A 27,953-nucleotide genomic window follows, 5' to 3' on the forward strand; every position below is an offset into this window, starting at 1 on the left:
GTTTTCAAGCAGAAAAAAAAGGGGATTGTTCTGGATAAATGACTCTCATTATGACAGAGACAGTCATGAGATTTAGTGGCCCTGACTTGAGTCAGGCTGGAATTCCCTTCCGTTTGCTTCCCGGCTAGAGTCACTGAGGCAAACCCCGGGTACGTGCCCCAAGCCCCAGAGGCGTGTGAATCTCCTGGAACGTGAAGCAAGAGCAGAAGGGAAGTTTGGGGGTGGAGCGCAGAAAGAAAGAAGATCGCCCCTTTAATCTCTTCTCACTGCAGTCCTGGGCAGGCAGCTGATCTGGGAGGAGCATATTTCTAACGGGGCTACTGCTGCGGCTTTCCCTGCTGACTCCAGCTGAGCCGGTGGCGTAGCACCTGCTGTGCCTGTCACCCAGCCATTCGCCGAGCAGGAAGACTATAATTTAAGCTCCAAAAGGTAGGAAAGCCCGTAGCGAGAACTTTACAGCTAAGCGGCGAACAGAAGAGAGAGTTATTTCTAGGCGAGGCGCGCGTTCAATGCCCAGTACCGCGCACCTTGGCCGTCGGGGTGTGTGGCTGTCACTTGTACAGTGCTCACCCGCAATGGGCTGATAGCAATGGAAGCGGACATGCATGGCTTCGTCCTGCGGTGCTGACACACAGACGGTGAGAGCTGCCGGATAGCTCGCATTTGGAGGGAGAGTCCCGTCCGTCCCCCCCAGACCCCCCATTTTAGCCTGACTTTAAAGCACTCCCCATTTAGTGGCAAATCCTACCTCTCCCCCTGAAGCCCCGTCGACAGTGAAAACTGTGGTTGTGCCGAGTGGGGGGCGCGGGGAAGGAAGGGCTTGGCCTAAACGCCCCCAGTTTGCACCGATTAAGGTTAGCGAGCTCTCTGTCGCCTAGATCGGATTTCGAAAGGGGCACAGTCACACTAACGCAGCGGTTGCGTGTAAACAAAACTGAAAGTGCCGGATACCGGGAACCCGGCTGTCCACTGGGGACTGTCCGTCTCCGGAGTGTCCATGGATCTCAGCCCCACAGAGAAGGATGGATCCACTCCTGGGCAGATCCACCAGCCATTCCTCCGTGGAGGGGAAAGCATGAGGACCATAGGGGGCCTTCGCCATGGTCACGGAGCGTCTGCTGCCGTACTCTGCGGGGGGTGGGAGCGGCCCCCCTTTCTGGTCCCCAGGGGGATGCTGCAAGGCTGAGGTTGTTCTTGAGCCAAGGTCCTTACTGAAAGGCACACTGTTGGTTTATTTTTAAAAACTTCTTCAGCGCGAGTTTGCATTTTTTAGAAATTTCCCCCAAATAAACTAGATTGAATTTTACCACAGTATATATTCATTGTTACCCCAGTCCCACTTTGTGTAATTGTTTCTTAATTTGAATAAGTAATAGATTGGGGGAGGGGCGGTGTAAATGCCAAAATATTTTTGGGTCACCCCAACTGACACATTCCCAGGGACTGTTAATCTGTGTTGAAGTAGCTGGCACAGTTCGCTCTCTGACCTATAGCTTTATATCTGTGCAAAATGCCACCATATGTTATACACCTACCTTACCTTCCAATTTACAAATACTCCTTGAATAAGGAAGTGGCTGTCGTCGTCATCATCATCATCATCATCTCATGACACGTCTGGTGGTTAGGGAGGCGACGAAGCTCCTCCACTCCTGTCTGTTTCTATGGTTCCCTAGCTGTGCCCCAGGTTTTTCAACTCAGCTTCCACAGCCCTTCGCCATGTTGTTTTCAGGCGGCCTCGTTTTCGCTTGCCTTCAGGTGTCCACCTTTTTGCTACTCTGGTGATGGAATCAGTTTCCATCTGACATAGGCGCCAGCTTCCTTCAGGCCTGGGGGGTGCTCAACCCCTTGCTCCACCCCAGGTCCCACCCCCACCTGCCTTCTTTCCCAAGTCCCCACCCCCGTCCTGCCTCTTCCCACGCCAACCCCACCTTTTCCCACCCCGCCTCTTCCTTACCTCTTCCCACCCATTTCTGTTCACTCCCCAAGCATGCCCCGTCCCCGCTCCTCCCCCTTCCTCCCAGAGCTTCCTGCACACCTCTAAACAGCTGGGAGGTGGGGGAGGAGTTGATAGGTGGGGCCGCCGGCAGGCAGGAGGCACTGGGGCAGGAGATGGGGGAGATGGCTGCCAGTGGGTGCTAAGCACCCACTAATTTTTTTCCGTGGGTGTTCTGGCTCCAGAGCACCCACAGAGTCGGCGCCTATGCCATCTGAAGCACATGGCCAATCCATCTCCCCATTTAAGGAGGTGGCTTTGAGTGGGTGTAAATGACAAAATATTTCTTGGGTCAGCCTAGTGACACATCTCTCCAGTCATTAATGGACTCTACTGTCCAGTTAATCACAAAAGTCCCATTTTGTGTAAGTGTCTTGCCTAAATAAAGAATGCAGAACTGATTCTTTAAAGTGTCACAACCTGACAACCTTAAAAATAAAGATTTCGTATTTAGCTCTGCATCCACATGTGTTCAAATGCTTTTGTTTTGTTTTTGGCCAAGCACTCTTTTCATCTACACCAAAGACAACTTTAAAAGATTCTACAAGGGAATTAATCTCTTAAATCTATTCTGAGCATGGATTTTGATTAAGGAATATCATGTGGCAAAAGGGCTAAGATATGAGAGTCAGGAAAATCTCCTCCTAAACACAACTTGAAGATAGGATGCTTTTAATTTACATGTTATATACAGAAAAGAAGGAAAAAAAGAGAAGAACCTGCTGATGGTGAAATTTTAAATTATTTGCCTCATTAGTTAGGATGAATGTTTTGCTCATAAATGATAGCACAAAGTACTTGCCACTGTAAAGCGCTGTAACTCCCATCAACAAGGTCTTTTCCTTAATGTATAATGTCTATAAGAGAGCAATACATAAGGAAAGCAGTTAACAAGGAAGCTAGACATGAGACGGTGGTGGTTATCCAAGTTCCATGACATCTGGATGCCCTCCCCAGGGGCATTCTCTCCCCTCTATTACCCAGCCCTGAGCAATTGTGCAAAGGAAGGCGTGGGCAGCTGAGTGAGGTTAGTGCCTTGTGCCCATCACAGTAACTCTGATAGTTATGCTCTTGCAATAAAGTAGTATTTAGAGAAATCAGTCAAGAGATAAAATTTTTAAAACTGAAAAGCAAAAAGGTCAGTTGGGGTCCTTCCTGTCTCCTTTGTCTGCACTCTTTCTTGTTGAGGCTGATCTTGCTCATGAGAAAAGTCCCATTGACTTTCCCAAACCTACCTGTATGGATAAGGACTAGTCAGGTGAGCAAATATCTGCAGAACTGGACCCTTCAGTTGTCAGCTTTTTGGGGCAGGATCTGTTGAAGGCAATAGATTTACTCAGGAGTTTCCCACTGTTTCAACAGAAAGGAAGTTGGACCTAAAAGTTTGGACAGCAAAGTAGACACATTAGCACTGGAGTCCAATCCTGCCAGGTTCTGAGTGTCTTCAATTCCCATGACAGCAACAGGAGTCAAAGGCATTCAGTATCAAACAGAAGGTGCTCTGCACCTTGAAAGAAAGACTGAGCCATTAGGATGGGTCTAATTAAATACTTTGAAAATGAAGCTACTTGGCTAAAAATTGCAGCTTGATATTTGGAAGGGACAGAGAGAGAGAGCATTAATGGAGGAGAATGACAAGGAACCATCGGGGTAGATGTGGACACGAAAGCAGCCTCGTCATTTACAGCCTGTCCTGCAAAGTGTCGTATCTCATTCATAGTGTGTTCAGTTCACATTGTTTTTAATGGTAGCTGAGAGATTTCCGTACCCCACGTTATCAGACCCTTGAGGGGTAAGATCACTTGTCCCCATGTATGGTGTGGCGTCATTCACAGCAATTTATGCGTCAAGCATGTGTCTCACCTCTAACAGTCGAATCAATATTTTAAAAATTCACACCTATTTTATCAGCACAATAACATACTTCAATGTGTATGTCCGTCAGTCAGTATCTGCACTCTTCTAGGTAATCTTACTCAGGGTCTATGCTTAGTCTTTAGACCATCCTCTGAAATAGCTCACTCTGTAGACATTCATGGCCTGCTGAAGAAAAAGCCATGTATATGATATGGCTCCTGGTGAGGTCTGAAGGCATAGAGCAGAGTCGAATAGGGGTTCAACTGGCTGCTTATTTACAGACTGGTATATTAATTTTTATTATATCCCTATGTGAATTTAATTGTTTTCAGTATGCCTAGAGACATGTGTAAGTCTACTTTTATATTTAATAAAGCAAGTTGAAGCACAGTGTATACTTCCATGGTTTGTATATTGATCAGTGTTTACACACCCTGTCTTTGTTTTTCATTCACACTTTCATTTAATACGATTCACCCCACCCCTCACTGAAACTGAATTCCTGGGGAAGTTTTTCTGAAGTGTTTATTGCTTGCAAAACATAAGGTAAAATTCTTATCTTGTGTAGCTCTCTCAACCATCTCCAATTTCTGAGCACTAAGAGCCCAATTCTTCCCTTTCCTAAGTGCATGTAGCTCCCACTGAACTCAGTGGATATGTACAAACTTACAGAAGAGCAGGATCTGTCCCTCATTCTGCAAAGCTGGCATTATGTCTTTATATAAAGAGTACAGTAGAACCTCAGAGTTACAAATATCTTGGGAATGGAGGTTGTTTGTAACTCTGAACAAAACATTATGGTTGTTCTTTCAAAAGTTTACAATTGATCATTGACTTAATACAGCTTTGAAACTTTACTATACAGAAGAAGAATGCTGCTTTTAACCATCTTAATTTAAATGAAACAAGCACAGAAACAGTTTCCTTACCTTGTCAAATCTTTTTTTTAACTTTCCCTCTATTTTTTTTAGTAGTTTATGTTTAACACAGTACTGTACTGTTTTGTTTTGTTTTTTGGGGGTTTTTTTTGTCTTTTTTTACCCCTCAGCTGCTGCAGATTGCATACTCCCAGTTCCAAATGGGCTGTGTGGTTGACTGGTCAGTTCGAAACTCTGATGTTTGTAACTCTGAGGTTCTATTATATATCATTAAACAGTTTTCTAACTGCAAAAGAATCTAGTGCAAGCAGTTCTTAGTTCTGTCTAGCTACTCACAAAAATCCACCCCCTCAACCACACCTTGGGTACTTTCAGATTACTCAGTACTTGAATGTGTACATTCAAATGGTTCTGTTTTTTCACTTGTTTCTATAGGACTTTCTATGCCTCTCCCACACTTTACAGTAACAAGGTTAAACACTGACCTACATCTATGTATTTCTTCCTTGAAATTTGTACTGTGGCTGAATGTCACAACAGGTAGGAAGCAGAAAAATACTTGCCACAGTGTTAGATGACCTTTAAAGGTGGCTTCCTGTGAATTCAACCTTTGTTCTCATACACGTACCCTGAGCTCTAAAAAAACACAACAAACTGGTGCACTTTAAAGTGATTATGCTTTAAATGTCATGTTATGCTGTGTTACTGGTGTAAATCCAGAGTAACTATTGCAGCCAAATGGAGTTGCTTCTTAGTTATACTATCAGAGGGGTAGCCGTGTTAGTCTGGATCAGTAAAAGCAGCAAAGAGTCCTGTGGCACCTTATAGACTAACAGACGTATTGGAGCATAAGCTTTCGTGGGTGAATACCCACTTTGTCGGATGCATGTAGTGGAAATTTCCAGAGGCAGGTATAAATATGCAAACAAGAATCAGGCTAGGGATACTGAGGTTAGTTCAATCAGGGAGGATGAGGCCCTCTTCTAGCAGTTGAGGTGTGAACTCCAAGGAAGGAGAAACTGCGTTTGTAATTGGCGAGCCATTCACAGTCTTTGTTTAAACCTGAGCTGGTGGTGTCAAATTTGCAAATGAACTGAAGCTCAGCAAAAAGAAAAGGAGTACTTGTGGCACCTTAGAGACTAACCAATTTATTTGAGCATAAGCTTTCGTGAGCTACAGCTCACTTCATCGGATGCATACTGTGAAGCTCAGCAGTTTCTCTTTGAAGTCTGGTCCTGAAGTTTTTTTGCTGCAGGATGGCTACCTTTAAATCTGCTATTGTGTGTCCAGGGAGGTTGAAGTGTTCTCCTACAGGTTTTTGTATATTGCCATTCCTATTATCTGATTTGTGTCCATTTATCCTTTTACATAGGGACTGTCCAGTTTGGCCAATGTATATAGCAGAGGGGCATTCCTGACCACCCCCTCCTGGTATCCCCTGCCCCCTGACTGCCCCCCTCAGAATCCTCCACCATCCAACCCCCCCCGCTCCTTGTCTCCTGACCACCCCTTCCCGGGCCCCCACCCCACCCCTATCCACACCCCCGACCCCTGACAGGCCCCCCAGGACTCGCACACCTATCAGACCACCCCTGTTCCCCATCCCCTTACCATGCTGCTCAGAGCATCAGGACGGGCAGCTGTAAGTAGTACACCGTAAGTAGCACGTTCCTATGGGGAGCAATTTAATACACTACACCCAGCCCCGCTCATCCCTTTGACAGTCTGGTGTTCTTAAAATATGTTCTCTCACCCCTTATAAAAAATTACACTACAATTAGCTTAAAAACTTGAAAACTTAAAAACTTACAAACTGTGTATATAACAGTAATCGTTAAAAAATGTATATTGTTAATAAATACATAGGGTTGATGAAACAAAGTGGTTGTACTTAGGTGCCTGTGCTTAATTTGTGTTTTCGATGATCTACCTTCTAAAAAAAATCTTACATGTCTTGCACCCCCAGAAAGGGCATCTCACACCCCCAGGGGGTGCCTGCACCCCAGGTTAAGAACCACTGCACTAAACTGATAAGCTCTGCATTTTAATTTAATTTTAAATGAAGCTTCTTAAACATTTTAAAAACCTTGTTTACTTTACATACAACAATAGTGTAGTTACATAATATAGACTTATAGAGAGAGACCTTCTAAAAACATTAAACTGTATTACTGGCACACGAAACCTTGAATTAGAGTGAATAAATGAAGACTCGGCACACCACTTCTGAAAGGTTGCCAACCCCTGTACTGGTGTAAAGCCAATCAGACTATGGTGTTTAACATTTAATTATGCCCTACCCACCCTGTAGTGTTTAAAGAACCACAGTATGAGAAAGCTAATGAAGTTGATGGAGCTTTTTGTTCCTCTGATCTTAACATAATGGACCCAGTTTTCTCTCAGTTACAAACACTGGTTAGAGTACATTGAAACAGGAGGGGAAGCTTTTACTGTCCCAGCAAAGGAGGAGAGGGAGCTGTGCGGGAACTTTGTTTCCCCCAAGGAAGAAGAGGGGAATGCTTTCCCTTTGCTTTTTCCAGAGGAGGGGGAGCTGTGCTCTCCCCACTTCTTTTACTCCTGTTGCAAGTCTACACAAACACCGCTGCAATTTCTCACCATTGCTAACAGCAGTTTAGCGCCACCCCATGTTAGCAATATTGGGAGCCCTAGTGTAGGCGGACCACTGGCTGCCACCAGCATTCCAAGCACTGTTGATCAAACCTTGCTCTGAGCATGGTTAGATGAATGAGGCTTAAAATGTTATCTATATTCACATTCCAAGCATTGCCACCTCTGATGGAGTTGCACCGCTATTAGCAATGCTGGGGAATTTTTGCAGAAGTTTCCCTAGTGAAGTCAGTGGAGTTACAGCAACATAAAACCTGTCTGAGAGAAGAATTGGACACAATATCTGTGTTTTACGACTCTTTATGAGAAATCATGAGTCTTCTCAGCACAGTCCATGCCCTCGAATCTAGTGTTGTCAAGGCCCAGACATGGGTTATACCCTAGCACAATAGCAGATATGCTTGGTTAATCATCAGCTTAATACTGAAATACCACTAGAACGTTGAAGAAAAAAACAGTTAAGTAAATGGCAAACTCTTATCAGTATATAATTAGGAAGGTAGATAACTATTATGGATACCTAATTTCTTATTCAATACCTAAAGGCAGTTTAATAAAAGTGTTGCCAATTTCTAAAGCAGTTTATGTGGGTATGAAATTTGGTGATCTAAAAAAAAATAAGAAAAAATCCTGTAGTCCTCCGTACTCACACAAAACTCACTGATGGGAATTTTGCCTGAGTATACGCTGAATAAGTTCTGTAGGATTTGGCCCTAGGGTATTCTTCTCGATTAAAATGTGTACTTAGAAATGTATCCCTTTTAAAATGAAGTTAGCTGATGCAGTTAACATCAGCAGTACTTTTTTTGTAGTTTACACTCCCACATAAGACTTGTAAAAATCAGTTAATCCAGGAGTGAGTAATTTTTGGTCAGACGGGTGAGAAAAGTAACTTATGCTTTTAGTTATGGGGGGAGGGGTGGGAGAAGCACAGGGAAGCAGATTTTGAGCTGGTAGATTTTTTTTTCTTCACAGTTTTACAAGGCTGCCCTCCTACACATTTGTATCATCTTTAATGCTTAATTCCTGCTTGTATTTGTGATGTAAGTGGTGGGCTTCAAGACCTGTTTCCATAAGTGTGCAACAAGAGGACTGAGTGGACACAGCAGGAGCCAAAAGGAAGCTACACCTTCAAGCAGCATTCAGGAGAGATCTCTAATTAAATAATAGTGCAGACAGAGAAAAAAGATCAAATGCCCCTTTGTGCAAAGACTGGACTCAGTTTCAGAAGGAACAAAACTCCTTTCTAATTTGCTTCTGGTCCTTCTCCTTTCCCTTTGGGAGACCTGGAGAGTCTCATTCACTGACAAGCCTTCCAAAGAGTTTGCAAACTCCAACAGAGTGAGGAAAAAACTCATAAGATTCAGCTCATCTCTAGATTTTTCCATACTCCTGAGAAACCTGCCCAACTCTTCCCACCTGCCGAGCAGGTGAACAGTCTTAGTCTGATTTTCCCATCATAGAGAAGCTCCACTGCACCTTCCCTCTCTTCACGCTGCGGTTCCCAGTCCCTGGATTTAATTCCTTCCTTCAACAGAGTGGGCAGCCAGTTCTCTCAAACCTAGTACTCCCTTACTTTTATCTCTTGTTCTCGGTATGATTATTCCATCCAGCTTGATATTTCTGGCAAGTGTTGTGGTATGGAGCCAACTGCAGCTCCTCTTTTCAGGCCAGCCTGTAAACCCCCTTCCCTCCTGGCCCAGAAAGTTATTTGCAGACTCTATTACAAAGAGGCATTTTTTTACGGATGTTCTCTTTGTGTCAAGATTAGCAGACTTTACCCTTGTGCACAGCTGTATATATTCACAAGATGTAAAGATCCCCCCGCTTTGGAGACGTGTGAAGGAACACGTCAACAGAAAAGGAGCCACACAGGATGCATCCTATGCACGCTGTAGAGGAGTTCTTTAATGCCAGTCCTGCCCGGGCTAGCTTGGGGGGACAAGACAAAGTGGGCCAGGGGAGAGGCTGAGAACTCAGTCCACAACTGATGTGCAGAGCCACTAGCCTTTGGGCATAAATTAGTATGTGCTTCAGCTTGGGTCAAAGGGATGGATTTTTGCTTGCCAAACCCCTCAACCTTCACTTTCGGTTTCATACAGGTGAAGTGAATTTCACTTTTCGCAACAGAACGTGTTACTGTGACTTAAATGATGTGCCTTAGATGTGCCTCACATGCTAATTACCTGTAAGACAGCAATGTCGTGTATTGGTTTATTTAGGAGTTTTTCCGTGTGGTGTTAACAGTGGACAGTGGACATCAGGTTGGCTAACTCTGAATCTTGTAATCTTGAGAGCTGGAGTTGGTCACAGTGTTTGTGGGGAAGACGCTATCTGATTAAATTTTGTCCTCTTTTTTTTTTTTTCTGTTCATGGATCGTCCACCAAAGATCGTACACAAATGTTTTTCAGGCTATGGATTATTTGAAAGGTGTTCATTTTTGCTATGTGCTGTTTGCAGTCTGTGTTTGGTACTATAATGGGTTTCCCTTCCACATGCTCTAGGTTGCAGGTGGGTTTAGTTTTGAGAGAAGTTAGAGGATCTGAAAGTTCTCTGGGAGTACAGTGTAGGTAGTCTGCTGCAGGGGAACAGGCATTGTAGTGAGAAGGCTTCAGATACATTAGAGGAGAATTTGGATTTTTAAACCATGTGGTCGTGTCTCTTCATTTGGCTATTCCTGATGCTACAGTATTGTTTCTACTCCCTGACTGGATGACTGAAACTTTTAAGGTTTCAGAGTAGCAGCTGTGTTAGTCTATATTCACAAAAAGAAAAGGAGTACTAGTGGCACCTTAGAGACTAACCAATTTATTGCATCCGATGAAGTGAGCTGTAGCTCATGAAAGCTTATGCTCAAATAAATTGGTTAGTCTCTAAAGTGCCACTAGTACTCCTTTTCTTGTTGTGAAACTTTATTCCCATGCAAATATGCATATTCCTGTTCTCTAGACGTGAACTGAAACCTGTATTTGTGAATATATGTGAACTGCAAAACTAACTGGTACAAACATGGCTGAACCTAACAACCATTCAGAATACAAACACTCACACTCTGGTTTTGTGTCATTCAACTAGCTCTATTGACAGCAGATATGTTTCATGCTGAGTTAAAATAAGGGAGAGCCCTCCGCTCCCTTTCCTCTAAACCTACAGATGGAGAACTTTTCTCTCCTCTTTTTGGTTTGGAGGAACAATGTTTCCAGATAACTTCCTCCCTCCTCATTGGCTAGTGCAGTGAGAGTTCCCTACTATAATCTACTTTAACCAATGTCTGTGTATGAGCACTTACTTTGTGGCATAAATTGATGAAAAGTGTATTGTTACATTACAAATGATGGATAAATGTGGGAATTTTTTATTTTTTTAATTTATTTTTAAATCTGTTGTCCAGAAGTTGACACAGTTATATGCTGGAGCAGAACAAGGATTTTATTACCTGATTTACCAAAATATTTGCAATTTCCTCCATAGTCACAGATACAATACGAGACTCCTGATGTACCTTTTGGGAATCTGGCTTATCTCTGTTTATAGTAGAACTCAATGCCTGTGTGCAGTTACTACATTCTGCCTGGCTAAAGTACAATGTATAGTGTAATGTTAGAAAACACACCATAATAGGATTTTGTATCATTTTAGGTTCTTTCTGCAAGATGGAAAATGCATTGCTTTTGTGTATATTCGTGTCCCATTGGCATTTCCTAAATGGTAAGAAGCAGAAATATTTGTTTAGGTTTTTTTTTCAATGTATGGGCATGGGAACTATACCTTCCAACTTAGTTTTTCTTAAACTGTTAGGTAAAAAAACACTGTTCTTTATCATTTAAATGTTAAGCCAGACGTGTGCATGAAAAGGGCTAGATTGATGTAGCTGGCAGGGGTAAATGTTTCAAAACAGTGTGGGGGGGTATAAAGAGCAGATGTAAAGAACTGCACAAAGGAAGACAAAGGAAGACACTGCAGTGCGCAAGTTTTATTGGTCCACAAAATCACAGAATCATAGAATATCAGGGTGGGAAGTGACCTCAGGAGGTCATCTAGTCCAACCCCCTGCTCAAAGCAGAACCAATCCCCCATTTTTGCCCCAGATCCCTAAATGGCCCCCTCAAGGATTGAACTCACAACCCTGGGTTTAGCAGGCTAATGCTCAAACCCTCCCCCCAAGAACTATGCTACATATTCTTGAGTGTCATCTACTTGCACTTTATCTAGTAACTATTTACTTACATACAAACATAGAGCACTCTTGTAATAGGAAGCAACAGTACAAGCTTCTCCACAGTGTTCTGAAAATAGGGGCCAAGAGGACACCCACGCCTAGTTTATCTACACAAATATCCTCTGTGTGTGTGTGTGTGTGTACAACTCCAGTGTAAATAGCCATTTAGGTACCTAACTGGTTGTGTGCATGCACAAATGCCAAACTTGCACACACACACTGTGGATGTTTGTGTGCATAAATTAGGCACACAGAAATGTATCCACACAGTTGGTAAAATATAACTTTGAAAATCATGTTCTTTTTGGAAAAGAAGTTTTATTCTGAATTCTGTTTTCCAGCTTTATTCACAGTTGAAGTTCCCCAGCCACAGTACATTGTAGAATATGGGAGCAACGTGACCATGGAATGCAGGTTTCGAGTGAATGGTCAATTAAAGCTTCAAGATTTAAGTGTCATTTGGGAGAAAAAAGAGGAACATACAAAAGAGGTTTACAAACTTCACAAAGGAAAGGAAAACTTTAATAACCAACACAGCAGCTACAGCGGAAGAGTACAATTGTTGAAAGATAAACTGCAATTTGGAAGGTCTATGCTTCAGGTCACCAGTGTAAAATTTACAGATGCAGGGACTTACCTCTGTCTCATTGGCTATGAGGGAGCTGACTACAAGACGATCGCTTTGCAAGTAAAAGGTAAGCATTTTTTCCAGATAGTGGAAATCAGTTTATTACTGCATTATCCAGTTACAAGTCTCCCCTCACTGACTTCATTGGGATGGCAATAATGCCAGAGGGTGAAATTTGGCTCTTGGTCTGTAACTAGCATTCACAATGTGTGTAAGATCTAGCTCAAGCCTCTGCATTACAGCATTGTCAGCTCAACTCAAGGGAGCAAGTTCTGCCCATCCTTTCCTTCTCTCGCTTATATTTGGAGGGTAATGAGGGAGGTGGAGATAAGGCAGAGCACTTCTTGTGCAAAAGTGCCCAGGTTTCCTTAAGCACCTCCTACCTCCTGGTTACACTGAGGACATTCTACCCTCCCCCTATGGCCCTGTCTCACCCATAGCTTTGCCTTCTGGAGAAGAGGAATAATCCTGAAGAGGTAGGGGAGAGGAAGGGCAAAATACCTGAATGTATTCTCATCCTCTGGACAGGGATGGTGCTGACACCTCTTGCCCCAGGCTGTGACCCCTGATACAAGTTATATGTTGCCCTCATTTTCTTTCTGAAAAATTATGGGTTGCTTGTCTCAGTACTGCTGGGTATATATTGTAGGTTGAACCTTGCAGTTCTGCACAAGAGTTTACTCAGTATCAAGAATGCAAAGTTCACTACAAACTGTTCTCCCACAAAGATGCAATGGAAAACATGTAGACTAGGGGGAAGATTAATATCACTTTGATGCATAGATATTTATGCAAGTAATTCCCCCAAATGCTGATGGGAGCTATGGGATAAATTATGGGTTCTGGTGCAAGTATGATGCAGAATCCGTACGACCCCAATTGTCCACTTGGGTTCAGCATCCAAAGAGGCCTCCACTGACCTTCTGAGGCACCCTCCTGGCACTTACACAGGAGCCCAAACCCACACCTACCTCTGGGTGGAGTCTGTGACTCTGCCCTTTTCTACCACACATGCCCGCGAAACAAACAAAGACTGACGTTGGGGAGGTCAGCTGAAGAAAGGTTGATACAATCTTTAAAAAAAGTTGCAAAACTGTAGTGAAAATAGCTCAGTCCAGGTACAAAACCTACCTCCCCACTTTTACCATAATGATGAAGCAAACAATAATGATGTTTAACTTGATCATCAAAAAAATATTACTTGCTCACATGCAGAATTTTGGCTCGAAAAGAGCATGACCTCCTGAAATAACACACACTCTTCTGTCAGCACCATAGCTATAATAGCTTTTTGTGTCGTTGTTGTTTTTGTTTAGCTCCTTATAGAAACATAACCAAAAGAACTGTGATTGTCCAGAGGACTGCAGGACAGAACGAATGGGAGTTAACATGCCAGTCAAAAGGGTATCCTAAGGCAGAGGTCATTTGGCATAATGGGGAACATCAAGACTTCAGTGACAAAGCAAACACAAGTTATGAAAGAGGAACTGATCAACTGTACAGTGTGACAAGTACACTTAAAACCAACACAAGTATTAATGAGACTTTTCACTGTATATTTTGGAACAAAGAATTTAAAGAAAACACATCTGCTATTTTAATCATACCAGGTAATGTTTCTTAAGTAAGGTTGTCTAGATTGGATCAACCACAACCTGCTCTTCCTAATCTAGACAAGGCCAAGCAATATATTGTAGAAATGGGTATAGTCTGGGGGCTTGAATAATAGCTGGAAACTCTTGTGGGGGTTTTTAAATCTAGGCTCTTAAACTTCCTCTATGGCACTGGGTAAGTCACAGAACTGCCCTGCCTCAGTTTCCCACACGCAAAATGTAGCTAATACCTTGCAGAGGTTGTGTAGGCATTAATGTGATTGTAATGTGCTCTGAACACTGAAAATGCTAAGTGTTGTTATTAGGGTATTTTTTCACCATGTTAATATTTCCAGTATATATGGAGTGGGTGGGTGGTGATTCAAGGTGGGGAGTTCTGCACAGCTTTAAAAGTTATGTGAAAGTTGTGTATGAACCTGAGGGTAGAAAATGTCCCAGTCTAGCTGGAGCTGAGAAATGAAACCCTCCCCTGCAACTTAATCATAGACATGTACAGTTTGGGGATGATAGCCAACAATTCCTTATTCCTACATTAAATTTAAACAAATTAGTACCAGAATCAAAATCTGTACATAGAATGGAGTGGGAGGAAGACATTGCATAAATCCAAAAGTACAGACGGGGCCCCAGGAAACTGCTGGAATAAATCATCAGAGGGAAAAAATGTTATAGTGAGCAAAGTATCAAGGGGTGATGGTATTTAACAAGGGAGTGAAATGATTTAAACAGCAAAATCCCCAGGTGAGATACAGTCCAGCCCTGTAATCCTGGGTGCCTTTCCAAAAGGATACTTCCCAGTCTGTTTTCTGAGCAGCTATTGTGATAGCCATTTCCTTGAACACCTATGGAAGAATGATCCCGCTGCATCCTGTCACAGACCCGTTTGTGTTATCCAGTGCACCTCCTTGGATACCACTGACTCCAGAAGCAAGGATAAATATTAAATTGTCTTCCACCTTGTCTGAAACAGTTTCTGTTTATTGACTTGTCTCACATGGCTTGAAATGCAGCATCAGGGTGTGTCCTTGAACTCAATTAAAAAATGTATCACACCAAAATTTGTGCATAATCACCCTAAGGTACATATAGTAGATAACAGCAGAAGCAAAAGAGAAAGCAAAAATAAATAAGCTGCTTGAATATCATTCTGAAATGCCGAGAGCAGGGTGATAATGTGCAGAGTGGGAGCAGGGGGTTTATACCTGCGACCTGAACAGGGTTAGCTATAACTTCAGATGGAGGTTTGCAGTGATTGGTGTAAAATCAGTTTCTGCACTATTGTATATCTTTTCCTTAATGATTAAGCTCCCTTCATAAAATGTTAGCCTTCAAAAATACTAATATCATCCTGGGGCGTATTAACAGAAGTGTCCTGTGTAAGACACAGGAGGTAATTGTCCCTCTGTACTCAGTACTGCTGAGGCCTCAGGTGGAGTACTGTGCCCTGCTCTGGGCACCACTCTTTAGGAAAGATGTGGAAAATTTGGAGAGTCCAGAAGAGAGCAACAAAAATGATAATAGTTTTAGAAAGCTTGTTTAATCTTGATAAAAGAAGACTGAGGAGGAATCTGATAACAATCTTCAAATATATTAAAGGCTCAAATGTTCTCCACGTTCACTGAAGGGCCAGGGAGTACAAGAAGTAATGGGCTTAATCTACAGTAAGGGAGATGAGGTTAGATATCAGGAAAACTGTATAAGGGTAGTTAAGCTCTGGAATAGACTTCCAAGTGAGGTTGTGGAATCCCCATCACTGCAGGTGTTTGTCCAACCTGTTCTTAAAAACCTGTCAGGGATGGGGTACGTTTACTTAGTCCTGTCTCTGCACAAGGAGCTGGACGTGCTGACTTCTCAAGGTCCATTCCAGCCTTACATTACTGTGATTCTGCATTTCCCATATGAGCATAGTAATGAGTCATGGACATGTCTTGTGGTGGTCAAAGTTGTTTGAAATTCTTAAAGTAATTATTGTAATTCAATAATATTAACAATATTCTCAGGTTGTTGGGTTTTGAAATAATTGCAGAGAAATAAAATCTATATAACTTATAACCTGTATTTTTAAATGGTGACAATTTTTTGTGAATTTTTTCCATTTTGTCCAGTTCCATGAGCTCATTGATAATCAAGAAAAAAAATAAGACACTTAGAAATTTCAACAAAACTTTTTTTTTAAGATTCAAGAAAGTTTAACTTGCTTGAGTAATTTAACTGGTTACTGTAACTTGATTATTTCTCTAATAATTTTCTTTTAATCCTTTTTAGATGATACAGTGGATAGTCAAAGGATTAACAGTAGACACTATTTTGCAACAGCTGGGGCTGCGTTGGTTCTCTTTGGATCATTGCTTCTATTTATGCTCTGGGTAAAAAAGGGTATACATTTTTTTGCCATATTTTTCTCCTTTTGTTATGTTTGTTGATACTAATAGGATTGCAATCAGCTGATGATGATCTGTTCCAACTCCTTCACCCTGAAACCGCCAATTCTCTTAATTTTTTTTTATCACATCCTTCCTGCTTCATTTGTTTTTTCTTAATCTGCTCTCACCACATAGTAACCATTAAGGTAGTATTTATCATCTCCCTGGCACAGGGAACTGTTTGATCATCTGCCTACAGGCAGCTGTTAATGCATCTCCATTGGTCAAACTGTAGATGATGCTGCAGAGTGTTTTGAATGGTGCTTTCCCCATTCGGAAGTGAAAGCTTTTTCTACTCATCTGGCGTTGCCAAAGCTGCTTCCAGTTCCGTGGTTTCTCTCATGAGATGGAATCTACATGTCATTAGGCTAGCATGATAATTGTCTTTTCTGTCATAGCTTCTAACAAAACTGTTTGAATTTTGACTCAATAACTTTATAAGGTATCTAAATGAGTGTATTCTAGATATATTTTTTGTCATGGCTAAAATGTAACAGATGACCATAAACAGGTATTTGCAAGAATTTTTGAGATTTACATCTTGAAGATTTTATCACAAGAGGTACTCCCCCTCCCCATACAGTGGTTTGCCACCACTAGTTTGTTCCATTTTCTTGATTTTTTTAAATTAGGTTTTGTTTCTTCAGTTAATTTGAGTGACTTAAAAAAGCTGGTAGTTTCAGGATCAAACTGGGTTGCAGAGAGATTACCTGAAAAGTACTGGAGGTCTCAGTGTTGACACACACCTGTTATGCTGACAGAACCACACCAATTTGTCATACTGTAACAATATATGACCAGAAATGCATGAGGAAGCTTGCGTCAGGCAATGGGCTAACGGCTTACCAGAAAATCTTTTTAAATTATTTAGTAGGCATAAACACACAGCTGGCATGAACTTCAACTGGAAATAATACAGAGCTGTGTGGTATCTTTTTTGGTAATAACTCTCAGTAGAGGTATTAAGGTTATGAAACTGTTTTACTATTTCAAGCCGTGTAATATATTCCCCCATCACCACCTCAGCACTGGAAATAGCTTTCTGGCTGGAAATCACATGGAAAAGGTCTTCCATCATCAAAATTTATGATAAGATCTCCATTAGGACTGCATATTCCTAGTCCATCAGGTTAATGATAGCATAACATTGCTATGTCAGACTCTGTTAATCTCTTCACACAACTTACCCCTGCCCCACATAAGAGGGTGTTATGGAGATGTCTGTCTCAGGCCCTGTATAAATGTTTTGTATTTTTCTATAACAGCCCCACAAGTGATGTCAGCAATGGTGTTAGCAATCAACAGTACCTTTGCTATCAGAGTGTGGTGGGAACAGGAATACACTGTGAAAGTGGAGGAAGGAACAGAGGAAATCCTTGGTGTCTCAAAAGATTCCCTCCTGGGAATCTAATATTAAGGACACATTTTTCCTAAGTTACAAGAAAAAGTAATATTTTAGCTGGTTTTTTCCCAAGTTTGCACTGGAACAGTAACAAAGGTGATTTTTCAGTAGATACAAAACCTAATTTGTAGTCTTTTAGGTAAAAATATACAACAGCAAATAAGTTAGATAAATATTTCAGGGGTTTTGTAGTAATGCTAAATCTAAAATGAGTATTTTCTTTCATATTTTCCTTTTTCTCTTGCAGCTAGAAAAGATCAGGACAGGGAGACGTACAAATAATGCAGCAGTGAAAGTGATAAGTAAGTATTGCGTACATGTGGCTCGATGTGCTTCAAGTGAAACTGGCTTAATTGAGAACTCACTACGTAATAGGGGCAACCCTAAGCAAAATTGTATTCTGCTCCATTTTGCATTCTTCTTTTAAGTTGTCTGATAACTAGACAGTAATAATTAAACAATGAACTTGGTGCCTTTTATTTTCTGAAATAATGAAAACATATATTCCAAACAGTAAAGTACAATATCAGACTGGACCAACTTTGCATATTACAACACAAACAGTCCTACCAAAGAGAAATTAGGTAAAATTGTAGGCAAATACAAAGACCAAGATTTTAAAAAGTGACTAGTGATTTTGAATCGGTCAGTTTCTGATTGTCCATTTTAAGATGTCTTAAAATGGCTCAAGTTCCTCCCTCCTCCAGAGGCTACATCAGATGAATAGTGTTTGAACTGCAGGCTTACAAGAAGTATTAATGCATAAAACAGTTTGTTTTATAGAACTAAAACTAAAAACTGTTTTTCCTTCTCAATTAGGCACTCAGCTTACCTAGAATGCCATGGTCAGAATTCTTTACAAAGGATTTATGACCATACATGCAGGGGAAAAAAATATGCTCACTCATGTGTATGTGTGTGTTGATATTTTATTTTTATTATTTTTAAAGAATTATCGACAAATGAGGAAGAGGGCGATTGCAGAGAGATTTCTCCTGAGAATGAAGAACTGGAAAGTAAGTACAGGTGAAAAAGGAAAAATAGTAGCGAATTTCAGACAGTACAAATCATCTGCCAGCTTCCATGTCCAGGAGGAGAGCATAGCCCCAGTGGGAGTTGGAGCTTAACAGCAGCTGTTGCTAAGGGAACTGACAGATTAAGAACTGGCCTGTGGATTAGTTTAAAAATTTAGATGCAGATTCTGAGCACTTCCCAGTCCACACTCCAGTGGTTTTAGGGGATCCTTTCCCAATTATTGACTGACTGATCTGAGGCCTCCTATTTTCCTTTCTCCTACCTGTTAGTTACATTTTTTGTTTTTAAATCTTTGCACTCTAGGGAATCTTTCTAGGTCTCTCTGGCTGATCTCCAAAAAGGAGGTTCCAGGCAGGGAGAGACCAGTAACTTCAGAATGAGACCCCTTTACAATTCTTCCATTGCTGGTTGATGTTCAGTCACCTGGAGATAAACAATCACCCTTGTTAGGATGCTGCAACGTGGAGAAAATATTAGAATGCTCAGTAAAGTCCATGGACTATATTTTTATGTATTTGTCACATGACTCTGTCCTTGGGAATGGGGCAGCACAACCAGCTATGCTGGAATTTGATAGCAGCTAGTAAAAGGATAATTCCTCCTTCTCTGTTCGCACTTGGAGATTCCTGTGAGTCAATGGCCACAGATGCTAATTTTGGCTAAATCAGGTCCAAAGTCATCAAGAATATAATTGAAAAATACAATCCAATCAGTTAATTTTTAAACATCAGTTAGTTTAGCCTTCTTTGCGCTAGATGAGTACAGCTGAATTAAAAATTGATCTAGTTAAAGAGGTACAAACCGTTAATGTGAACAAATTTTGCCTGGATTGGGCTCATGACGTGGTAATTGGACAATTGCAAGCCACAATAGAGATTATTTATTTTCTTCTGGTGTTAAAAAGGTTGGGTCAAATTCTGCATTGATTTATATCCACTCAACCCTACTGGCTAAATGGGTGCAACTTGGTGCAGAATTTGTGTAGTAGTGTAGGCTATGTATTTATTATTTATTTTACTTTTGGCTTTAGTCAGACTAAAGATGGGAAATGATGTCAAATGTGTGGTGATGTCTTTTTGTAAAATGCTTGTATAATTTTTTTTTCTTTTCACAGATGTACGAATTGAGGTGACTTAATGCAGAATGTTTTCTTCCTTCACTGAATATGTTCTAGAGCTCTGGAAGTTTTATTTTAAATACTATTTTAAAATGTCCTGGTCTAATTCTCCTTTCATTTACACCAGTGTAAATTCAGAGTAAATTTGCAGAAGTTAATGGAGTTATCCTGATGTAAAACTGATCAGCATCAGGATCTCTGTGTATGTATTTGTATTTATATTTATTTAAGTTCCTACATGTCTGCTTTGTCCATTATGCACTTTTGTGGATGTTGTTCAGGTTTTTTAAATACTTCCATCAAAAAAGAAAGCACTTTAGGTCCCTACCCTAATTCATTTTATACTTGTTTTTAAAACATTCCAATTTTTCTCTGAGCTCTACATTCCCTACTGAGACTCTATCACTTCCAGCCTCCATGGATGAAATTGTCATCACTTTGACCTACACAAGGATAAGAATGTCATGCATGTGGGCTACCATCTCTCCTCACTGCAGATTTTAAGATATTGGCTAACGTTCAGCAGTTAGTTAGTTCAACAAAGAAAAGGCTGTTTAACCCTCTTGTCAACATCACGATTCCTCCTGGGTTGGAAGTCAGCAGATAATCTCTTGCACTTTGAAGACGCTCTAGAGAGTTAGAAGTTCTACTGTTTACTGTTACTAGGGATATAGTTGGCACCACCAGTTTGCAACTGGTCATTATTCTGATCAACCATCTGAAAAGCAAGACTTTGGACCTTCTAGAAGAGTAGCCTATTGAGTAGACTCTTTGGAAACAGTTGAGATGGAACATCTGCTATTCTATGATACAAAATAGACTTTCATGATTTAGTTGGGGATTGGTCCTGCTTTGAGCAGGGGGTTGGACTAGATGACCTCCTGAGGTCCCTTCTAACCCTGATATTCTATGATTCTCTGACTCTATGAAATCATTTAGCATGCATTTTGGGAGCACTTTCGAATTCTAAGTATCATTAAGCTATGGTTTGGTTATATTTTGCAAGATACCTACTTGTCTTTACTGTGTCTTTATTTTACTGTGTCATAAATTATGAGAATTATTTATTACAATAAAAATTCAAAACTATATTTTTTAATAAAGAGGGTGTTTTGTTTCCTTTTGTATCCTATTTCCTAAGCGCTTCCCCTTTGTATAACATTTTCTCCTTACATTGGCATGTCAAGAGCCTGCTACAAGGACAAACACTTATTAGGATATGTGTATGTTATTACAATAACTTGAAATATCGTTCAGTCGCTCCAGATAACCTTTTCCAATCTCCCATCATGAAAACCATCATTTGAGATCTGGAAACTCACTGTACTCAGATCTTAGTTTCAGATTTAAAGTAGCCAAGTCTTTTCTGTAAAGAAATTAAAGGGGTATTAACACCTATGGACAAAGTTTATGAACCTTCCTGCAGCACTGAAACAAACTGAAATCCATAGGGTGAAATTTAGTCCTGTGGATAGGGCTACCACTTAAGTTTCACTTAAGCCCTGTTTTGAAGGCTTAAGTGCATAGGCTCTGTTGGGGTGAATTGCTTCAGGGAGAATAACTCCTAAAATGAACACGACCCTATTCATTCAAAAAGTCCTCATGCATAGGATCTTACTGAGGACTTCCTAAGAGAAAAAATACTGACTCCAGCATTCGTGAGATATGACTTTATGAAAAAGTTGGAAAACTTTAAAACAAAGTGGAGTGCTTCTCTTTTCAAAATGCTAGTATTCAAACAGGTTGTGTGAGTCACTTCAAATGTTGCAAAAACAAAAACCCCCAACGCCTCTAACTATACTATACCACAGCGAGAGCAACGTGCTGTAAATCAGGTTGTCGTGACCTAAAGGCCAAAATGTCTGACAACCGTGGCCTCCTTCTTTTAAAGGAAGTTGGAGCCTAGCTTCCTTTGCTGGAATTTGGTGAATTGCTGGGCCTGGCTGCTTCTGTCATACGGATCACAGAAGTCATGAAAGTCATTGGTGTGGTGTGGTTGCTTTATGCTGCACCATGGATGCATTTTGGCTGTAAACCTGGCTTAACTACCCCACAGAGCAGCCCCCTGTGTCAGAGGGAACCTCCACTGGCATAGTGCTGATGTAGGGGGTCAGACACCACTCACCAGGAGCCTCATGCTGGCGTAGGATGGGAAAGGGGCATGCTGATTACTCATGAGTACTGTTTTAAATGTAAAAACTCCCTCAGCGCCTCTAAAGCCCTGATCATGCTTCCATTAAGGTCAATGGCCAAATTCCCATTTGCTCCAAGGATGCAAGATGGGGTCTCTATCCCCAGTCCCACTCCTTGGAAAAGCACCTAATCCTCTTTTACATGCACAGATTATTTCAGATCAGTGTGGTGCTGCTCATCCAAGCTGGACTCTGTGTTTTTGAATTTCTCTTTCTGTACAGCAACAGCTATTTGCATGTTAAAGTCAAAAAGCAGAGGAGTTCATCTAATTTCCCTTTGCTGGCCACATTTCCCTAAACAATTCAATAAATGTAAAAATAATACTACACAGCCAATGTATAGTTCCTTGTTGTCATACTAGGGGCTTTTGTAGAATGTGTTCTCATGGCACCACCATTTTTATATTGCCTGACTTTGTATGTTTATATTTGCAACCTTAATTTTGTACTAACAAAACATTTTAGTTTAATTTCTATACCTTTTACATGGGAGGAAAATAAAAATGAACAAGTATTATGATGCTATGGAGTGACACTAGTATTGCCAATAGTCCCATATGACAAGGGAGGTCCCTTATTTAAATAGAAAATTGTCTGCCCCATACAAAATACGTATGGAATGCCTTTTATCCCCTATTTCAACAGCAGGGGGCCAGTACTCATGGTACATCTTTCCACTCCTCTCCCGACCCTGGCTTTTCAGTGCTGTGTAGGGAAATAAAGACCAGGCTGAGGTCAAGGGCCAGGGTCCGGAGGAGAAAGATGCACCTGAGAGTAGTGGCCCCATGCTGGACAGGGCCCCCTGCTGATTCCAGCCCTTGATCACAGCCCCCTCCACTTTCCCTGCACAGTCTCTGTCTGGCAAGTGGATGGGGCTGTGTGCCCCGGTTCTGTGCTGAAGGGCCAGGGTCAGGAAGGGGCTTTGTCTGACAGGCCAGTCAGTACTCCAGGGTGTAGCCTCCCTGCTTGCAGAGTCTCTGTCAGCATCCCCAGCAGAGGAGCATAACTGCTGGTTGGTGGCTACTGCAGCTGCAGCAGTCAGGGAGTGAGGCGGGCAGGGAGCCTGGTCCTGGCAGCCAAAAGCACCTGCACAGAGCCCTGTCTGTTTCCCCTGCTGGACAGAGCTCCCTCCTGATTCCAGCCTTTCAGTGTGGCCCCATCAGGTCTTCGTGCCCCCCGATAACCTTATTGCATCCCCCAGGGGGTCATGCCCCATAGTTTGGGAACCTCTGGCTATAGTGGAACTAGTATTTGGAAGTCATATTATTCGTGGCTAACATTAGCTGCAGCACACTTTTACAAGTGGTCAGGAAAACATTCAATGCAATTATGAGTGAAGCATTGGGAACATCAGACATTCCTCCTGGACCTAAACAGAAAAAAATGAAGAGACTGTGTAGATATAAAAGTCAATGGGAAGAAAAATACAACTGGGTTAAATCTGTCACTGGCAATTCTGGTAAAGCCTTTTGTACTTTGTGCCAGCATGAATTCACTAACAGGCTGTGACAAAGCTCTGTCCTTGCCTCCGTGGGTCCCACGTTTCCTGGGGGATTTCACTAGCCTCAGAGGCTCACCGTGACCCTGCACGTAACCCTTCTCTCTCTAGAGACAAGGGTCACAGTCTACTGAGCCATTTTCATCATAAGCCAGAGAGGCAGGTGAGGAGAAGTTATCCTTCCTTGCACAGTCTCTGTTGTCTCCCAGTCTCAGTGATTAATCAGGGGGCAAAGGTGTGTGGGGGAGCCCAGGCCCACCCTCTACTCCAGGCTCCAGCCCAGGGACCCTAATAGTATCAGCTATGGTAGCTGACCTTTTAGGAACATGACATGTACAATTCCCTGGGCTACTTCCCCCACAGCAGCCCTCACTTCCTCAAGCTCCACTTCACCCTTACCTCAGGGCCTCCTTCCTTGTGCCTGATATGGTGTGTACTACTCAGCCTCTCCAACAGCACAACTTCCTCCCACTTTGTCCTGACATGCACACCCACCTGACTAACTGGGAGGCTTTTAACTAGTTTCAGCCAGCCCCTGATTGGCTTCAGGTGTCCCAATCAACCTAGCCTTCTCCCTACCTTCTGGAAAGTTCTTAATTGGCCCCAGGTGTCTTAATTGACCTGGAGCAGCTGCCATTTCACTTATCCTGGTACCAAGGATTTGTTTAGCCTGGAGCTAATATATCTATCTCCCACTACTTTTCTATAGCCATCTGGCCTTGCCCCGTCACAGGGCATAGAGGTGAAACTGACCTGAAGCAGCAAGCAGCAACCTATAGACATAAGAAAAATACTCAGGCCAAAGGCATGACAAATATTAGCAAATTCTTTGTCTCTTCAAACACTGAAAGTGACATAATTGCTGCATGCATAGGGTGACTAGATAGCAAGTGTAAAAAATCAGGACGGGGGTGGAGGCAATAGGTGCCTATATAAGAAAAAAGCCCCCAAAATCGGTACAGTCCCTATAAAATTGAGACATCTGGTCACCGTAAGCATGTGTAATTACAACTGTTTACCACACAGGTAAACACAGCCTAAATTATAACCGCATGCACTGTGATAATAAGCTTGCCAGTGAAATGTTTCATGATTCAAATATTGAGAACAAATTGTGTTGCGGAAGAACCAAAGCAGAGCTATTCGTGATCAATGTTTTGGCCCCAATGTCTGTGGGGGATTGTTTACGGGATTTATTACCACTGTTACCAGAACGCACATGTATTTTTCTGTAGCCACCAATGCCTCAAATAAGGGGAACAGGAAGAATTTTCTAATGTGGCTACAATATTTCACCATAACAAATGGCGTTCAGTTCAAGTTGCTCAATTTTTATGAAGTTGGTGATGAATCTGCAAAAGGCATTCATCATGTTAGTTTGAACTGCCTAAAGAAATACCAGCTCAATGTTAATTGCATTACTGCATACTTTGCTGATAATGCAAATGTGAACTACTGCAAACACAGTCAGGTGTATCAGTTGTTATGTACAGACAATGACTGCATTTTGAAGGCAGACTGCCCTGCACACATAGTCCACAGTACCTGCAAACATGCGAGTGTCGGTTGACATAGAAACAATTGTGTTGAAAATTTACAGCAATTTTTCTGTGTCCGCAATATGCAGAGAAGAACTCCAAAGAGTTTTGAGTTTGTTGACATTGAATGGAAAGAATGGAGTAGTGTGATATGTGAGTACAAGATGGCTATCCCTTAACCCAGCAGTTGATCAACTTTTGAGAAACTGGCCAGCAATTACAGCCTACTTCAAGTCACTACAGGAGTCTTGTCCAGTAGCATTAAAGAACATGTTCACATAAGATGGTGAGGATGCCTGCATGTGTTTTTTTCCACAAAGTGGCTTGTGTCTTTGATGTACTTATGAGAAACTTGGAGGCATCAAAGCTATGCATTGCTGACACGTATGTGCCATTTTAAGCTGAAGCTGCTGAACCAGAAAGAGGATTTGGTTTTTTTGGATTCCAAGCTAAACAACTGATGAGAAAGCTACTACTACAACAGAAAGCGAAGGCAAAGCAAGCCATCATTACGTTTTATGACTCTGTGCTTTTGTACATCGATAAATGGTTTGATTTCTCTACTGACAATGCAGTGATGAAGCTGAAACCCATGGGTCTCTATGAGAAGCTTAGTTTCTCAGATAATGGGGACGTAACAGATGCACTCAAAATGAGGGAAACCGTAAACATGGACTAGCTCTATGAGGAATTCTGCACCAGTCAATATGTGATCAAAATATCCAGAAATGACATTTCCAAATCTATCAGTGAAAAATGGAGGTATGTGTTTCAGAAGTGTGGAAAAGAAAACTTGAAAACCTTGTTCCAAATTGTGTAGTTTGTACTTAGTGTATCAAGATCAAATGCATTTGTAGACAGGATTTTTTCATTAATGGGGAATAAATGGTCTGACATACAGAACAGATACAGCATAGATTTAATTAAAAGTGAACTCCAAATTTGCATAAACTTCCAGTCATCCTGCAAAGATTTCTTCATCTCTGTACAACAAGACTGGGAGTTGCTGAGTGCTGCAAAAAGCAGCAAGAAATACCCCTAGCAAATGTAGGTGAGTACTGCTGATTATATTATTATTATTACTATTAATAATTATTATTATAATTATTATAGTCTTATCAGGAGGAGTGGGGCAAAAGTGCTAAGAAAACAGTCCCTTATTTTTGAAATACAATATTGGCAACTGTACAAGCTTATTCTGCCTGACTCCATTTATTGTAAATGAAACCACACTATAGAAGCACATTGTAGTAGGGTGTTCTGCCCCTGCTACAATGTGGCAGAAGCATGAAAGAGCTTGCATAAAACAGAGTTGGGTGTGGCTGACTATTTTTTTCCCCGAGTTGGTAGAGATAGGGTTGCCAATTTGGGTTGGATATATTCCTGGAGGTTTCATCACATGACATAATTTTTAATTAAAGATTAATATTTAATTCCTGGGGACTCCAGAACAATCCTGGATGGTTGGCAACCCTAGGTAGAGAGGGCCACCAAGCCCCACACACCATACCTAGGTGCTGTATGTTGGTGGTACAAACTACCAAAGATGACATTTTAGTTGTTTACAATGTGGGGTTTATTATTTATTCTTATTTTATTTATTTTAACTTAGTGGGAAAACATTTTCTTGTCTGCCTAGGCCAAAACTGCCTGAAAGATTTTTCCTCCAATTTTACAAACTACCCACTCAAAATCAGTTTTGGGCTAACTCCAAACACAGCCTACGTCAGGATTAGAGCTGAAAGAAACTTTTAATAATTTAGTTCTTTCGGCATATCTCAAATGTCCCTGATTTTGACAGATATCACTCATTTATGTCCCAAAGTTACCACACATATTTGGTGTCCTCTCATATCTATGGTTAAAAATTATTTACATCAGAAATGTAGAATCATGAAACAGAAGTTATAGAAAGAGTTGTTTAGAAAAGTCCAAACACCCACCCACACATAACCAACTCCTGAAATCCTGAGCACTTGATGTCAACAGGAATTTAAGGTGTCAAGCCTCTCAGGATTTGACCCACAGATGATAAACCTATAGCTTCAGTTATGAAGTCATTTTACTAGCAGTTTGTTTTGGAGGTAATCTTCTCCATCTCCATTTCCTCTTTCCTAAGAATCTTGATGTGCTAATCAGTGTGTGTATCTGAAAGAAAACCAATCTCTGCAGTATATGGAGATTGATATTTTGTCATCTCGGTAGAGGAGTGAAACGTTGGTTCCTTCAGTGAACAAAAATGGTAAGAAAGGACCTGTGCTCTTTAGGCAAGATTCTAAATTTGCATTTCCTTTACACAAAATCTATAGTTAATAATTCGGCATGTAATATTCACTCTTTCTGTTTCAGTGAGTATTGTTTGCACATTGAGGGAATGTTTAGCTTTGTGAAGATCTAGAAATAAAGCAGTGAGCCATAGCAGGGTGTTCATTAACAAGTTATTTTTGCACCTCAAAGGCCAAGTGGTTTCAAATGCCCAAGAAGTGCCACAGTAGGGTGACCAGATAGCAAGTGTGAAAAATTGGGACCGGGTTGGGGGGGGTGTTAAAGGGGCCTATATAAGACAAAACCTCTAATATCGGGACAGTACTGATAATATCAGGACGTCTGGCCACCCTATGTCACAGTAGCTTGTTAAATACATACCCTGAAGTGGTGTATTCCTGTTAGGGCAGGGGTGGGCAAACTACGGATCTGGCCTGCAAGCCCCGCTCTGGTGCTATACTTTGTAGTATAGACATGCCCTCAGCTAAAATGTAGATTTAAAGAAGTTGTTATAAACCAGTTTGATGGGATATTTATCCTTTCATTATGTTCCCAGTGGAATAATTAATAATTATTATTATTATGTTCCCAGTGGAATTTATTATTAGCAGTGGTAGAAGGATAAAAATAGTAAGGAAAATAGAATTGCTACTGTGGGAACAG

The 27,953-nt window shown here is 41.4% G+C and overlaps 1 protein-coding gene across 2 annotated transcripts; it reads left to right on the top strand.

Annotated features, from left to right (window-relative positions):
- Positions 1 to 293: 293 nt before the first annotated feature.
- CD274 (CD274 molecule) lies at positions 294 to 20,744 on the top strand. Of its 2 annotated transcripts, XM_074954092.1 has the most exons (8): positions 294 to 429; positions 11,000 to 11,068; positions 11,921 to 12,274; positions 13,524 to 13,817; positions 16,086 to 16,186; positions 17,893 to 17,947; positions 18,596 to 18,661; positions 19,795 to 20,744. In XM_074954092.1, exons 2-8 carry the CDS (start codon positions 11,014 to 11,016, stop codon positions 19,815 to 19,817), a joined length of 948 nt encoding a protein of 315 aa, XP_074810193.1. In that variant the 5' UTR covers positions 294 to 429; positions 11,000 to 11,013; the 3' UTR covers positions 19,818 to 20,744. The 2 variants fall into 2 exon arrangements, with proteins under 2 accessions (XP_074810193.1, XP_074810195.1); XM_074954094.1 differs by lacking the exon at positions 19,795 to 20,744 and having other exon boundaries at positions 16,086 to 16,196; positions 18,596 to 18,633.
- The last annotated feature ends 7,209 nt before the right edge of the window (positions 20,745 to 27,953 follow it).

This window comes from Natator depressus, chromosome 5 (genome assembly GCF_965152275.1).
Source record: "Natator depressus isolate rNatDep1 chromosome 5, rNatDep2.hap1, whole genome shotgun sequence".
Taxonomy (NCBI): Eukaryota; Metazoa; Chordata; order Testudines; family Cheloniidae; genus Natator; species Natator depressus.